Below are 15,872 nucleotides of genomic sequence, written 5' to 3'. Positions count from 1 at the left end.
TAAAAGAAGTGCAAATTGTTAAAAAGAATCGGTGGACACGAAACTTCTTTATAACATAACCAAAGTAAAGCGCGCGCTCTGATTGGTCAATTTAGCGTCCCTCATTTGCTCATGGGTGTACGCTGCTGACGTGAGCAAATGCAAAGACTATTTTTCCACTCGCGCTTGTTTTTTCTGGTCACGTAAGATCTGTTAAATAAAAGGGAACTCTTTAGCTACAATGTATCAATGTTATGTTATAAAACAAATGGTAAACACCACAGCGTACACTATTGAGTTATGGATGCACTTGGGAGGTTTGCTAAGCACTCAAGAAGCCAGAGTCGCTCTCAGCTATCGCCTCGAGCGACTCTTGCGCTTCTTTCGTGCTTAGCAACCTCCCGCGTGCATCCATAACTTACGCTGTAAGCTGTGGTGTTTGTCATGTTTACCATTTGTTAGAGCGGCAAATGACGTGCCCCTGAATTCACATCTGGTGGCGTGGCGGAGTCTGGTGCCCATTACCAGTCTCCCACAGATTTCAATATGGCAGCTGTCTGGGCGAGTTAAATCACCGCGCTCGCATCTTCCTCCTTTCACAAGTTCTGTTCGCGCACAAATCTCAAAATGCCAACAGTGGTACTTCTTGATGTCTCGCTTTCCATGCTACGGCGTGTTCAAACACCTGAAGATGAGTTAATGGAACGCCGTCACCTAGCCATCCGCGGACTTCACGTTTTCTTTGACTACTTATCTAGCAAGTTTAAGTTGGAATTCTCAGCTTTGTTGGCATTTTCCTCTCTGTGGGAGATTGTTGTACCGTTTACCAGAGATTATCAAGCACTGAAACAGGGCTGTATAACAGTGGATGTCTACGACAAGACAAGTTTTGACAATGGTTTTAGTGGTGTTGTCGGCCATGTTATTGAAGAGTGGGGCACCTCTGTGCCATGTCAGGTGATCCTTGTCACAGATGGCCGCACGGGGTCTGGTCAGGGATCGCTTAAGGAGCTTTTAGAAGGGAAGAGGAAGGGAAATCCTGACCAACCTTCGCCGTTTCCCATCCCATTTCCTTGTAAAATACACGTTGTATGCATTGCAACAGTAAGTGAATTGGGAGGGGATCTGATGCTGTTTCAGAGACTTTGTGATTCCACTGGTGCAGGAGGAAGTGTTTATGTGCCTGACATGCCACTTAGTGTCCAGTCAATCCAGAATGTTTTTATGCGTCTTGCTCAAACTCATTACATAAGCTATGAGGGAACTCTGTCATGTGGGCATTTGCAATCCAAAATAACACTGTCACCGGCACCAGATTTAACAAGCATACTTGAGACATCTAAGAAAACCACAGGCCAAGAGAAGACAAGGAGAATGCCGAATGAGCTGTCAATATGTGGTTTTCTTGATGTGGCAGATGCTGGAAGTCCACCACACATATCCCGTCATCTTGTGATTCCAGTTCCAACATCATCTGCAGATAGCAAGGATAAAGAAGGAGGAAAGGAGGCTGTTAGAGACACTGATGAGGATGGTAAAACTCCCTCCTTCTGTGTACTTCTACATGGAAGTTTGAAAGTGGAGAAAATGGTGGCTATTGTCATGTTAGAGTGAGTATGATTTGAACTTGTGGGTGTTGCAGGTTTTTTTTTTAATTTGTTTGTTTGCGGCACTTCAAAAAATCAATTTCTGTAATTTTGTGCAATTTTTTTGTTGTTGCAAATTTCTTTCTGTTTTCCAAACTTCCTGCAAAATGTATTAGCTTTTGTTACCTTTCTTTTGAGGATGAAGATCTTTAGTAAATTGGACCTAATTTGTTTTACTCTATAGCAAACATTTCCATACTCCAAGGAATGTCCAGAGTGGAAATGTTAATAATGGTTTTTCATACTTGGTGTAACATAAATTAGGCTCTTGGAGGAACACATACAAGAACACACTTTGCATCAGTAGATCAACTCTTCACACTGAAGGTATTATGTGAATGTACTTGTTAGAATTATCAATTTTTGCTACTTCTCCAGCTCTGACTGGTTTGGAATGCTTCATTCTTGGGCAGACAGCAAAAAGAAGTCCAATCTTGTTCTCACAACATTCTTTCCTGGAGAAAACAACATTTCATGGCTAGGCAATATGCAGAAACTTGGTCCAGCTGCAGAACTTGACGCCAATCCATATCAGGCTTCTGACAATGATGAATCTGAGACAACACCTTTCCCAGTTTTGCCAAGTCAAAGGAGAAGCTACAATTCACAAGCCAATGTTGTGTGGATCAAGCCCAGTGGACTACAGGTATGAAAGATGTGGCAGTAGATGGCTCAGTCAGTGAAGAAAATTTGAATAAGACAACCCGATTACATCAATACACTGAATGCAAATATGGGGTCCAATTTGAGTTGCTATTGTTCTGGACTGACTAGCCTCTCATACATGTAATAATCCTTTTGTATTTCCACGTGAAGACGCAGCTAGTCAGTCCAGAACAATGGCAATTCACATTGGACGCCAAGTTTGCATTCGGTGTATAGGGATTGAACTGTTTTCTATCTGTCAGTCAACATATGCATGGAGGTCTGTAATATGGGATGATGGGAGGTAAATCTGAGTAATCAGGAGCATTTCCACATTACTGGTGTTCTTGATTTTTGCGTGGGTCACTGACTATAAAAAATTTAAATCCCCCGATTACTTGATGTAGTACCACCAATTTAATATCTAGGAATCTGGGAGAGATCCAAAAATATTTATTAAAATATGAGTAAAATCAAGGATATAATAAGCTTCTCTGCAGAATATTCAATTGTTAAGGATTTTCCCAAGTGATCATCAGCCTTGGCAATAATCATTCTTTTGTTTATGTTTTCAGTCTGATGTCCAAAAGCTGTTACGCTATGCCAAGAGACTTCCTGAAAAGCAGGGACAATTTTATAAGGTGAGATAAAAATTTAACATTTGGGCTGTTAGTTTTTGATAGTTGACACAGTAGAGATATCATAAATTCTGTGGACCATTGGATTGGGATTTTGTTCCATACATTTTCTTCAAAAATTGGCTGCATGTCACCAATCTGAAAAATGTTAATTGTTATAGTGAAAGTATTGATGAATCTGATAAAATATTCATTTGGGTGATTACTGTAAGAGTCCTGAGGTTATAAATCAAAACTGCAAAATAATTTCCATTGCTAAGTTATCAACAACTGGTGCAAGGGAATACACCAGGTTTCCTCTGTTAAACTATCTGTCCCCACAATTTTGTAGTGCAGGAAAATATTCCCAAAACAATGATGTCACATCCACTTGGCAGGAGTTTACAGCATATCTACATACTTTTTCAATTTCCTTCTTCGTCACTTTTTCAGGAACTAAACAGACTACGCCGTGCGGCCTTGTGTTATAGTTACTTGGGCCTTTTGGATGTACTGGCGAGCATGTTAGACAAAGAATGTCACAAAGCAACTGCTGAGGTAGCTCACCAGCTACAACATGCCTCTCAGAGTCTCAGAAGTGCTACAAGTTTGGATTTAAACAAGCCTATCACTCCAGCTCAAGATTAAACCTGCTGTTGATTAAATTGTGAGATGTAAACATCATTTTGGTTTTACTGTGACAATCACAGTTTAATTTAATTGGAAACTTCCAAGGCAGAGTTAAATACAGATCTAGATCTATATATGCAATGGTTGGTTCATAGCTCGAAAACAGTACTGTTTTTCAACTGTTACCATCTGTTTTTTTCTGTTTTTGGCACAGCACACATACTTAGTGTGTTTACTGAACACAGCTTACATAAAGAGAGCCATAGTAACGGGTATTAAAAGTCAATTATTACACGACTTGGGCAGTCAGAGGGCCAATAACTAAAATCAACCAATCAAAATGCTCTATTGCCGGTCCAATATTCTCTAAGTATTGGACCGGACACTGTCCTGAATGGTCCCGAATGATACCGCACTTGTGTCCTTTTGAAGTTCAGTCGTATAATAAATCTCTTATTAACCAAGCTTGCTCGGGGCAGTACTGGAAGAATATTGGTCCTCAGTCTATTTTGTATGGACCTCGCTGCGCTTGGTCCGTACTGACAAGACCTCGGGCCGATATTCTCCCAGTACAGCCCTCGTGCTTGGTTAATAAGATATATTTATTATCCCTCGAATCTGTTCAAAGAAGTAGAGGAATATTTGCTGAACATGACTGAAAATGCTATCATTGTACAGCAGCTAGGGCATGAAATGTGTCAACTTATCTTTGTTCAATATTTACAGTTCTTTACTTTGAAGAAAAATCAAAGTTGGACAGTTCAAGTGTGTTGAATTTTATTGTCATGGAAAAACTTGACATTAAGTAAAATGTGCTAAGTACTCTTTCACTCAACAAAAGTCAACATTTTATCAAAATCACTGACTAACTTTTGACAGGTCCACGATGGTTCAAACTTTAAGTTCAGCAAAGTTCAGGAAATAATTTTAAAACAAGGAAATATTACGCAGTCACATGCCCTGCAATTATTTCACTCAAACATTGTACTTTTAATTACTAACAAATGGCACTACTGTTGGTACAATAGGCTTATTCAAGTTTCTTTGATCAGATCTCAACTCTTTCAGATGATGCTATCATGTGGATAGTATCATCTGGCACCCTTTGAACATCTGAGACCAGTTCTTCCTAAACCTGCACTTTCAGTACTTGAATACAACCTTTAATTTAAAATGTTTAAATATTTCCTTTAAGTAGTGATTGTAACATAGTACTACATGTAATTACTAGGTTAATTACATTTTAGTCACCCTAACAAGTTCTTTTTTCCATGCTCCTGACCAACTGTGTGAACCTGTCTTGGTCTTTTTAGTCCAATTATTTGTTGTTGGTTTCCTTGGACACATCTTTTTAAGCTACAGCTGCAATCATTAACCAAACTTGATACCTTGTGCAAGAGGAAGCTCTTTGCTGAAGTTAATTGTACTGAGAAAGGGAAAAAGGGGATTTTTTGTTTAGTACTTTTAATGGATACCTGTATCAAGGCAAATGCAATCTTTCTTTAGTCAATTACCCAACTCAAAATCTACCATCTCTTAGTTAGGACCTTCTGCAATCATACTGCCTATCTCAGCAGTATGAAGAACACTTGTCAGGTATTTACCTTACACACAGCTTAGCTTTAACCATCAAGTTTTCTGTATACCAGCTTGCTGAAAGAGCACCAAATTTTGAATACAAAATTCTAAATCTGGGCTCCAGTTCTTCAAGGGGGTTCTATTTTTTTTTTGCTCCACCCTTATGACAAGGTAAATTAATTTTACCTCTCTCTCAAACATAAGCTTGCTTGAAATTTTAAAAAATGATAAGTAATTAATTTACCATGTTGACCTCCTCATGTATGCTTTCCAAGCATCACTTCCAGATTCACGGCCTCCTCCAGTGTGTTTCTCACCACCTGTCAATTAACATAAATATTTAAATGGTACCCAAAGAATAATAGTGTACCTCCACTCTAAAATATATATTGCTGCACAAAAGGTTTAAAACTCCCATAAAGAAACCCTCCTTAGGTAGACACTTTTTTTTAAGTAAAAAAAATGTCACTCCATGATAACAGAATGACTAACATGGCTGCCAAGGAATGTGGTTTCTGTAGAATGAAGGAAGAAGGACTACTGGATATTAAGTCAAACTCCTCCAAAATGGGAGGCTAGTCCAGTACAAGTTACCCCTCTGCATTTCGTCAAGTTACCTTGACAGTTTCCAGTTAGTACCTATTTAAAGAGAGAAAGGTACTGCCAGATGATAAAGTATCATCCAAAAACACCTCACAGGGACCCTGATCCACACTTCAAACAACACCTAACCACATGTGTATCTGGGCTAACAGATCTCCTGCAGCCACTTGTGAGCTGAATGTTCAACCTCCTCAAATAGGTAATTATCTCTTTTGGGCTGAAACTTGCTACCAGGGTCCATTATTGGACAATTCAGCACATTAGCACATTCTTAATCAGCAACCTTTCAAGCAAAACATGATCTTCTGATGACCACATCCATCATACTTACCAAATGCACCTCCAATCTCTGCTCCACTTGTAGGAATATTAACATTGACGATGCCACAGTCTGAACCTAAGGGCCTGGAGAAATTGGCAGCAAATAAAAGTTTCTTTTTGAGGTTTAATTTGATGTGGGCTAATACAATAATTAGTAAATACACAGGTACACCTAGAATCTCTTTTCAAGTGTTCAATGTGATATCTCATGAGTCAGCACAAGAAGGGAGTGTGTATTAACCAAAATTAACAGTTAGTACTGGCTAAGGATTCCCCAAGTGGTCACAATAATATCAGAGGTTTCATAATTCTTTGAAGCTAAAATTGGCTTAAGTTGATAAACTATTCAAATTGACCCCCAAGATTTAATTGTTAATTAATTCTCCCCTCAAGTTACTACAAATTATTTCGTTGTAAATTAGTGATGAGCTTTTGGTGTTAGATCAAGATCACAACTTCTACCTGATAAGTTTGAGTATTTCTCAATACCTGTTGCTGGATATTGTATGGATATTATGGGGAGAATTTACAGGTTTATCACTTCTGGGATTTAAATTTATATATAATTAATTATAATATAATTTTTAAATTCTATTAAAAATTTGCTGAGGGGGGAAGGAAGAAAAGAAATGAGTTTTTAAGCCCTATAACAAGTTTATCCTTCAACCTGGAAAAATTTTTCAGTATGATCATACTTAAATACACACAGGTACTTTGAACTTCACTACAGTACTGTAATTACGATAAATTTAATGTAGTTTTAATTAATAGTTACCCCATCCAGTTGAACACCTTTCCAATGTCTTTTGTGAAAATACTACTGGACAGGCCTTGCTTAACTTCATTGTTATACCCAACAGCCTCTTCAAAGCTCTGAAAAATGAAATTAAATGCTTATTACTAACCATTCACGAGATGCTTCTCAGTATTTTGACTGAGAAGAAACTAAAATTACTAAACTGCAAATCAACCGTTGAAGGTGTAATTACAATTTGGTACATGATCCTGTACCTTGCACTTGACAACATACAGAACAGGAACAAAAGATTCCCTTTGTACTATCTCAGCATCATGGGCCAAACCAGTCACAATTGTGGGCTCCACATAAAAACCAGGCTTTTCTAACACCTGAATGAGTAAATAAGCAAATTTAAAATGCATTTAAAATAATGTAGTTTTTAACTGAATGTACCAACACTTTTATAGCAAAAAAAATTACATTTGCCAGTACACAACACAAAATAATCCTTATTGACCAATCTAAATAAATCCTTCTGACCTATGATTAGATACTGGTATAAATAATAATTATGAAACCAGGATTTTAATGCAACTCAAGCAGCTGTTACTGTGTTGATTAGATGAAAGATATAATTTCAGCTTATATTTGCAATGGTTCCCAAGTCTCTTAGATAACAGATATTGCTCAACATGAATGTTCATTAACAATTAGCCAAAAGTAACCATTCTTACCTTTCCACCATGCACAATCTTTCCTCCCTGCACAAAGATAGAAAATTGTAAAAGAAGTCACCTCTTCTATTTAAAGTGCACCTAAACCCCAAATTTTTTTTTCGCTTAACGAAATAAGCTTATTTTTTGGAGTATTTCTGTGCAAAAATTTTTTTATTTGCTCAAATGTTTAATTTTCTGTGCCCAGTCAAAATACGGAAAATCGGCCGCCATCTTGCCCCACGACCGAGTTTAAAGAGGAATGGCTCTAGCGGGTAATGTGACGTCAAATCGAGAACATGAAAGTCTGCATTTCACACAATTTCACTTGTTTGGGAAGGTTGTCTTCGATATTGTCCGAAATATGCCGACTAGGTGTGTTGTATGAGGAATGTATCAAGCGCGATACTCTCTTGCAAATTTCGCACGTTGCTACATCCTTCTACAACACACTTAGTCGGCATATTTTCGGACAATATCGACTACAACCTTCCCAAACAAGTGAAAATGTGTGAAATGCAGACTTTCGTGTTCTCAATTTGACGTCACATTACCCGCTAGAGCCATTCCTCTTTAAACTCGGTCGTGGGGCAAGATGGCGGCCGATTTTTCGTATTTTGACTGGGCGCAGAAAATTGAAGATTTTGAGCAAATAAAAAAATTTTTGCCCAGAAATACTCCCAAAAATATGCTTATTTCGTTAAGCAAAAAACAATTTTTGGGTTTAGGTGCACTTTAAATCCTATTTTTTCAAAACTAGTTTTAATTGGTTAAAAATTAATCATCCTTCCCAGTCTAGATGTCCACACAACAACCACAAAATTGCCGATCCTTGCTAATTGTTGTGTGTTTAAAAATAAACCATGTAATGACTTTCACAATCCTCACCAGCAAGTTATTTGTGATGTAAAATTGCCGTGGGAATCCAAAGGTCTGAAGTTAGATTCCTCAAGGCAATTCAACTCTTCACGGTGCATGGCGAAATAAAATAAAATGTTTTTAATGTCTTCCTAAATTTTCTATATTTTTAAAATAATTCCAACCTAGAAAAATTATCTCATCACTCACTTGGAAACAGGGATGGAAGAAGGAAAAACCTTAGGAATGAGGTTCCACATGAAATTTTAATTTATAACAATGAATCCAATTATCTTGTAAACAATTTGTAAATAAATAATGTCATTACTGAATAAGGATCAAAGTAAAGATCAAAGGTTATTTAAATTTTCTGACAAACCCAATGTCTTGGCAACCCCATAGTAACCTACTATCTCTGCCACTCAACAAATATCAACAGACCTGCTTCTGAGCATCATCCACAGCCTTCTTGTAAATATCCACTGCCATCTCAGAGTGAACTGGACCATACAGAGTGTCCGCTGCGTGATGGAGAAAAGTTTGCTGTTTATTAGTAAACTGAATGGATAATACTGGAAATCTAACTGCATCTTATAGGAATGTAATATACTAGTCTAATGGCCTCTCACATAGCATTCAGTCTCGCTCTAAGAAAATAACAACTGATGGCCACCACAAGGAAATTAGCCCTTGACTGGCCTTGAGCAGACTAAGAGTGTATATCAAAATAGCAACCTACAATTACCTGTTAAGGTTTATCTGTAAGGTTAATCTGTAAGTGTAGGTTGCCATCTGAACCACTTTCTGATCATTGAATAGCTCTCTTCATTACTCAGTGATCAAACATGACATTTTCAGAAAATGACAGACAATGGACTTTTAATTTGTCATCTGCTTCCCGCTATTTTTTACTCTCAAGTATCTGGTGGGAGTGCATTAATATAATTCCCGACCAACTATAAATTAACTAGTAAGTATGTTATCTTTTCTTTTCTATAGCACAATTTAACTTAGGAATAATACTTATTAACTAAATTAAAAGGTACTTAGTAATAGTAAAATCAGAGTTCCTTTATTCTAATCGCTCTGTTGTGTTTCTGCAAACATCCAGATCAGACTCCCAACAGAGTAAAATTTGTCAAAACACTAACCTTCAAGAGGATCACCAATTCTGACTTGAGCATAGGCCTTCTTTAAACGCTCTACAACATCATCATGAATATCTTCATGTACTGTCTAAAATCAATAAAGAGATACAATTATTTTCATCATTGATAGTACTTGACAAAACTTACATCTCCTTGCTGTCTCTATCTAGAAAAAGCCATTCTTATGATTGAGCTACCTCATTTTAGAAGCCCAAAGGATTCAAGGAAGAAATCATGAAGATATTTCAAATTTAGTACACTATAAACATATCACCATGTACTCAACTGACAGACTACCCTGGTCCCAGAGGTTCTCTTCTCTCTACCAGAGTACGAGAATTCGGCACGAAGCGCCGACCAACGAGTTGCAAAGCAGCGAGCGGAGAGAACCTCTGGTCAGGACTGTCAAGAATCTCACTTTCATGCCACCAAGCTTCGGGTGACAGCCATCAATCACACCCCTTTCCGACAACCAATAAGAGGTATTTTACCCCCAGAGGTATTTTAGTACTTTACTCTGATTGGTTGTCAGAAAGGGGCGTGATTGATGGCTGTCACCCGAAGCTTGGTGGCACGAAAGTGAGATTCTCGATGGTCCTGACCAGAGGTTCTCTCCGCTCGCTGCTCTGCAGCTCGTTGGTCGGCGCTTCGCACCAAATTCTAGCACTCCGGTAGGGAGAAGAGAACCTCTGGGGCCAGGGTACTGACAGACATTCAGGTACAGTCTTTATATAATTCTCACGATGCTACTTTTTTCATAAATTTCAAAGTCATATGCTTTTTGTTGCTGTCAAAGCCTTTATCATGAAAAACTTGCATTTACATACAAGCTTCAAAGCCTTGATGGTGATTTGTGACCGAACATTTAACCCACAATTTTAATTCAGGCCTCCTTCAGAGCAACTGTCTGAGATATAATATTTAATTCTAATTAATGAAAAAATATGGTCACAAATCATTGTCACAAACCAGTCTTCTTGTTGTGGTACACCTCTGCCCAGCAGTACCCACTGATGCAAACAAAACTGAAGGAATGGCAAGGTTTAAGTCTGCATCATCCATTACTGGAAGGAAAAAAAGACAGGATTTAAAATTAATCTGGGGTACAAGGTTATACTCTCATCCTAGAAATTATATGAAAAATTTTCGTGGTTTTTTTTGTTTTTTTGTTTTTTTTTTTTGGCTTCCTCAACAAATAATTGAGGATGTCAATGGGGTGATGGCTTAATTCCAGCTAAAAGTTAATTCCTATTGATTGTATTTAAAAAAAATAATTTTTACAGTTAACATTTTTTATGACTAACAGTTAAAATTTGTCAATTTTTTATGCTTAATGGCTATTTTTTTTTGCTGTTTTTAAGGCTAACAGTTAAACCCATTCAGACCCTCGTAGTAGTAATTATTAACCAGAACTTTTCAAAAGATTATCCCTTTTCAATTAAAAAAAAAAATGAAAAAAAAAGCAACAAAGCAATAATTAAATTAAGATGAATGTTAAGAAAATAAAAATTGTAAGTATCTAGCTGACAAATAGACCTTTAATGTCAGTTAACCTCTAACAATGAACTTACCAATAATGGCATTGTTTCCCCCAAGTTCCAATATTTTTCTCCCTGAGAAACAAAAATAATTAAAACACAATGTTACTAGAAATAAAGGATGATAGTTTCTAAATAAACTGTTTGGGGCTGCGTCAGTGGGGGTAACGAAATAATTTAAATATATCAACAAAGTTGAAATGGCAATTTGGCCACCGTTACGATTAAAAAAGCTGACGTTTCGAGCGCTAGCCCTTTGTCGGAGTGAACAGAGGAATTGTGGGTTGTGTGTGCTTTTAAAGGCAGAAAATGGAGCTATGTGATTGGTGGGAACATGGCAACGAGAAAAACATGAATAAATTAGTGGAATGAAAAGCGCTCGTTGATACCTGTGGGATTTAGACTGCCGGTTTGAAAGATGAGCTAGTTACTAGAAATAGATAATTAAAAAAATGTTACTTAGCAATTACATGGTATGAATTGTGCACATGTATTCCCAAAACTAACCCGCTGGAAATGAGTGAAATTAAGATTATTTTGTTGTAATCAGTAGTGCTGCACAATCTACCCTTAACAGGTAAATGATACAAACAATGATGCCTAAAACTTACCAAATCTGTTTTGCACAGTTGTGCCAACCTTCTGCCCAACCTTGGAAAGAAAAAAGTTTGTGTCACACCTAATGATTTCCTTTACATTAATTAAACAGTCATTAAGAATGTCTAGGGCATGCAATTATCCAACTTCAACAGACTGCCTTGGTTCAGCCAATGAAAGAAATACTGCCAAAAATGAAAGAATGATTAGCATTCACTTTTGAGTAGATACTTAAAAAAATATAGTTCAATACTAACTCATTATGCAAAAATATCAAGTAAAAGATTATTGAAGAATTTGTAGCTTTGACCATTTCATTTGCTAGAATGCCATATACATTACCTCTCTAATAACAGACATCAAGTAAGGTGACACAATACGTAAACCTTCTACCTGTGTACTTCCTGTGAAAGACACCAAATCTACTCTCTCATCCTCTGCCATAGCTTGCCTGAAATAAAAGAAACGTTTTATTCAACAACAGAACTACATTTTTCCATTCCTTTTGGCAGACATTTCAACAACAAATGAAGGAAAAAAATATGAGATCATCCAGTATTTCTTACCCAATGTCTGCTCCACCACAGACAAGGGAGCAAACAGCTCCAGGTACTGAGTTCTGAGCTAATACCTCACTGACAATCCTGCATGAGGAGAAAGACACAGTCCTTAAAACCACAACTTACAATAATATTTCTTCTTCTAAAAGTTATTTTAAAACTATACTGGTAGCTTTCTTTGAACATAAAATTTATTCTCTAAGATGGACATTCTATAATTTGAATATTTGTGATTTAATGTATTATAATTGTAAGTGACAGGAAAAATAAGGGTGAAAGTTTTTAAATAAGAGACCACACAATTGTCAGAACTCTACCCTCCCTGCAAGCCTTCCTAGGACCTTGAAAACAAATTACTGTCCATTTTGGTCATAGTTTCAGGAATGACCTAAGAAAGACTGTAAGACCCATACCAAAAGATTATTTTATAGTTCGAAAGACACATTTTTGAGGGACGGTACAAAATGTGGACCCCTCCTTCTGGACCCCCTTCTGGACCCCCTTTTGGACCCCCTTTTGGACCCCTTGACTAGATTAAGAAAGGATGAAAACAGTAAATAACTGGTACAACTTAAGAGGTCATCATCAAAGTGGCATTTCATGCAACAACCATTTGCCTTAATCTTCAAAAAGTGCCACTAGAAATGTTAATTCTCCCATGTGCTATCATTAATTTTTGTTTATAAGTTAGAGTGGGGACCTCGGCACAAGGCTACAAAACTTCCGGTGTTTCCTCTGATCGGCAATTCCGATCAGATTTTTTCCGCCACTTTGATTGCATCATCTCATGGCTATCACGGCTACCACCGCTGACCAAAAAAATTGTGGTCATCCATACACGGAGCTCTATGGTGGAATGTTGAAGGTGGGTGTGGGATTTTTTCGCATTTTGTATGCAATCTTGACATTCCTGAAGTCATCGATAAACGATAAACAATGATAACATTTTCTTGCCAAACAATCACACACCTTACCTTCAACATTCCACCATAGAGCTCTGTGTATGGTGTCCACAATTTTTTTGGTCAGTGGTGGTAGCCAAGGACATGAGATGATGCAATCAAAATGGTGGAATAATCTGATCAGTCAATCAGAGGAAAAGACTGGAAGTTTTATAGCCTTGTGCCAAGGTCAACACTCTAACTTAGAAACAAAATGGATTCCACAATTATAGCACACGAGAGAATTATCATTTCTAGTGGCACTTTTTGAAGATTCAAGCAAATGTTTGTAGCATGAAATATGCCACTTTGATGATGACCTCCTGTTAAGTCTCACCAAGTATTTATTGTTTTCAGCCTTTCTTAATCTAATTAGAGGGGTCCAGAAGGGGGTGCAGAAGGGGTTCCAGAAGGGGGGTCCACATTTTGTACCATCTCCATATTTTAGGACAATTTGCCTAGAACTCACTTACTTTGTAACAGCAACACTTGTCAAGGGAGTTGATGGGGCACCCTTCCTGTAAGACAACAATCATTAGGAACAATTTTGAAAAATTGTGACTGTGATAAATCAGTTATCAAGTACATGACATTCTTTTGAAAAAAAAATTCCATTATGAAAAAAGAGCTAATACATGTAATGATTACCATACTATTTTTTTGTTGAAATCCCTACCAAAGATTAACATTTCCGCACACCATGCTGATACTGCTGTTCCAGCCAAAAACAGCCACAGGAAAATTAAATGCTGTAATGATTCCTACCAAGCCAACTGGATTCCACTGCTCAAGAAGCGTGTGACCAGGACCTGGTACAACATAATACAGAACATCAAATTGAAACTAATTAAAAGTGATATGGGTGGGATAATTATGCAAGCTACATCGCAATCACGAAAGAATGTCATCACAAACAGCCGCAGTGTTTGAAAATAAGACTTGCAACCTCATGATACAAACTTCTCTACCCAGCCACTCACTGGTTTTGTTTTCAGCTACCTAGAGGTCAACGTTTTTGCTGCTTGTGCTCAATAAAAAGGCCAAATGGTCTGCCTTCTGTCCATAGCTACAAAATTAATTAAGATTGAACTGCATCACTGTTAAGTAGTGAATGAGTGAATGACAACTCTTACGTTCTGAGGGGAGAACTTTTCCATCAATCATCCTTGAAAGACCAACAGCATAATCACAAATGTCAACATACTCCTGAACCTCACCAATACCTTCTGGTTTGATCTTGCCAACTTCAAGAGCAACCTGTTAAACATCATTCCAATGTTCCAACCTGTTAAACATCATTCCAATGTTCCAAGGCTCCAGTTGGCTATGGCTAGTTTCGTCACTTGTAAATATGTAAACAGTATATCTACCATTTTGGATCTCAGCTGGCTACCTATTCTGGAGCTAAGGGACTAATTGCTACTAAAAAACTATTTTTAAAGCACTGTTTTCTGATAACTGGCCCTCCCATTTAAATCTGCAAGTCATTAAACCCGTTAGGTATCTCTGTTCCAGTGTTGCTCCAAGGCTTTATGTTCCATTTGTACAAGGCACCTTTCAGCATTCAGCAGCCATAATTTTTAAGGAATTGCCAGTAAATATAAGAAATTGTGCAGATTTTAAAGAATACTGCAGGCTGTGCAAGGCGTTCTTAAAGGCGTGCGCTTTGTCCTCCTTGTAAATTAAGACATAGAAACAATCAACCACCGGTACCAACCACTACATTCTACATATTTTATCAATTAACATTCATGTATAGTTTCTATTCCAATTTAGTTAGTTGTCATGATTTAGTTTTAATATTAAATATTAGTATCGTAGGCCTTCACAGATGAAGAGCCACACCTTTTATGTGGATATACTGTGAATAACCCATTATTATTATTATTATTATTATTATTATTATTATTATTATTATTATTAGGGCACAGTTTATTGAACTTCAGCATACCAAGAAAAGAAAGTTTCATAGGGCACACAGCTATGAAACTATGCATTGTTGCACTTATATAAAAAATGTAAAAACCTATTTGCTAGGAAAGCATGGAAAATTTATTTAAGACACAACCAATACTAATATAACATCGCTAATTTACAATCTATTATTAATATACATGACAACAACTAAGTCACATTCTGTGAATAAGATTGCTGTAAAACTTATAAACTAAATTCTCTAAATAAATCGATTATTTATAATCTTCTAATATATGGAACTCAATATTTAAATTTCCTTCAATGTTTAAAAATATCCTGCAAATTAATATTTATATGTGGGAATAAACTTCATGATTATCTAATGTTCTTATAACGTTCAACCTTTCAAAAGTTTCTTTTGTAGTTTTACTGTTCATGTTATGATCTTAAAAATCCTTGCAATGTTCAACTTGATAATAAAAATTAACGGTAAAAAACTACGATGTTTCGAAGTCTGCATGACCTCATTATCAAGTAAAATGTTAAAACTGATGTAAAATTGTAGCTCAAAGATTATATACAAATAAAATGTGATAACTTCATTAGAATAATGAGCGTTCATTGTTATTGGTGTTTAGCATGTCAGATCGTGCAGTATATGTTTAAATAAATACTTTTGCACGTATTGAGTCAGACTGCGTGTTTAGCTTTGGTTTTTGTTCGCGAATGAATAACATTTCGTGAATTAGGCAGTCCATTTTCCCGCGGCATTTCTTGAGAACGGAAAACATTTCCACTAGGCTAGTGGACGCTACACTGTGGGCTTCTTTCAGATGCTTGCC

General features: G+C 36.9%; 2 protein-coding genes across 3 annotated transcripts in view; one reads left to right on the top strand and one right to left on the bottom strand.

Annotated features, from left to right (window-relative positions):
* Nucleotides 1-494: 494 nt before the first annotated feature.
* Nucleotides 495-3,814, top strand: LOC111337308 (integrator complex subunit 14). Its single transcript, XM_022943585.2, has 4 exons — nucleotides 495-1,589; nucleotides 2,004-2,271; nucleotides 2,846-2,911; nucleotides 3,341-3,814. The coding sequence occupies exons 1-4, from the start codon at nucleotides 607-609 to the stop codon at nucleotides 3,533-3,535; spliced, it is 1,512 nt and encodes a 503-aa protein (XP_022799320.2). The 5' UTR covers nucleotides 495-606; the 3' UTR covers nucleotides 3,536-3,814.
* A 1,035-nt stretch (nucleotides 3,815-4,849) lies between these two features.
* Nucleotides 4,850-15,872, bottom strand: part of LOC111337300 (alpha-aminoadipic semialdehyde dehydrogenase) — a 24,542-nt gene continuing 13,519 nt past the window's right edge. For both annotated transcript variants that reach the window (XM_022943575.2, XM_088758393.1), the window contains 16 exons: nucleotides 14,247-14,370; nucleotides 13,790-13,922; nucleotides 13,587-13,631; nucleotides 12,179-12,256; nucleotides 12,006-12,063; nucleotides 11,627-11,666; nucleotides 11,049-11,090; nucleotides 10,447-10,541; nucleotides 9,481-9,565; nucleotides 8,771-8,850; nucleotides 7,493-7,519; nucleotides 7,031-7,147; nucleotides 6,795-6,892; nucleotides 6,030-6,103; nucleotides 5,340-5,415; nucleotides 4,850-4,943 (listed from right to left, as the gene is read on the bottom strand). In XM_022943575.2, the coding sequence (XP_022799310.1) occupies nucleotides 4,889-4,943; nucleotides 5,340-5,415; nucleotides 6,030-6,103; nucleotides 6,795-6,892; nucleotides 7,031-7,147; nucleotides 7,493-7,519; nucleotides 8,771-8,850; nucleotides 9,481-9,565; nucleotides 10,447-10,541; nucleotides 11,049-11,090; nucleotides 11,627-11,666; nucleotides 12,006-12,063; nucleotides 12,179-12,256; nucleotides 13,587-13,631; nucleotides 13,790-13,922; nucleotides 14,247-14,370 (1,227 nt within the window). In that variant the 3' untranslated portion in view covers nucleotides 4,850-4,888. The remainder of the gene's footprint in view (nucleotides 4,944-5,339; nucleotides 5,416-6,029; nucleotides 6,104-6,794; nucleotides 6,893-7,030; nucleotides 7,148-7,492; nucleotides 7,520-8,770; nucleotides 8,851-9,480; nucleotides 9,566-10,446; nucleotides 10,542-11,048; nucleotides 11,091-11,626; nucleotides 11,667-12,005; nucleotides 12,064-12,178; nucleotides 12,257-13,586; nucleotides 13,632-13,789; nucleotides 13,923-14,246; nucleotides 14,371-15,872) is intronic.

This window comes from Stylophora pistillata, chromosome 4 (assembly GCF_964205215.1).
Source record: "Stylophora pistillata chromosome 4, jaStyPist1.2, whole genome shotgun sequence".
Taxonomy (NCBI): Eukaryota; Metazoa; Cnidaria; class Anthozoa; order Scleractinia; family Pocilloporidae; genus Stylophora; species Stylophora pistillata.
Note: the sequence above shows the minus strand (reverse complement) of the source record. Positions and strands in the feature narration are given on the sequence as shown.

What these genes read in the sequence shown, in the direction of transcription:
- LOC111337308 (XM_022943585.2), top strand. Translation starts at nt 607, where the DNA reads ATGCCAACAGTGGTACTTCTTGATGTCTCGCTTTCCATGCTACGGCGT. An exon ending in GTGGCTATTGTCATGTTAGA is followed by an intron (nt 1,590 to 2,003) that starts GTGAGTATGATT and finishes CTACTTCTCCAG; the next exon opens with CTCTGACTGGTTTGGAATGC. An exon ending in AGCAGGGACAATTTTATAAG is followed by an intron (nt 2,912 to 3,340) that starts GTGAGATAAAAA and finishes TCACTTTTTCAG; the next exon opens with GAACTAAACAGACTACGCCG.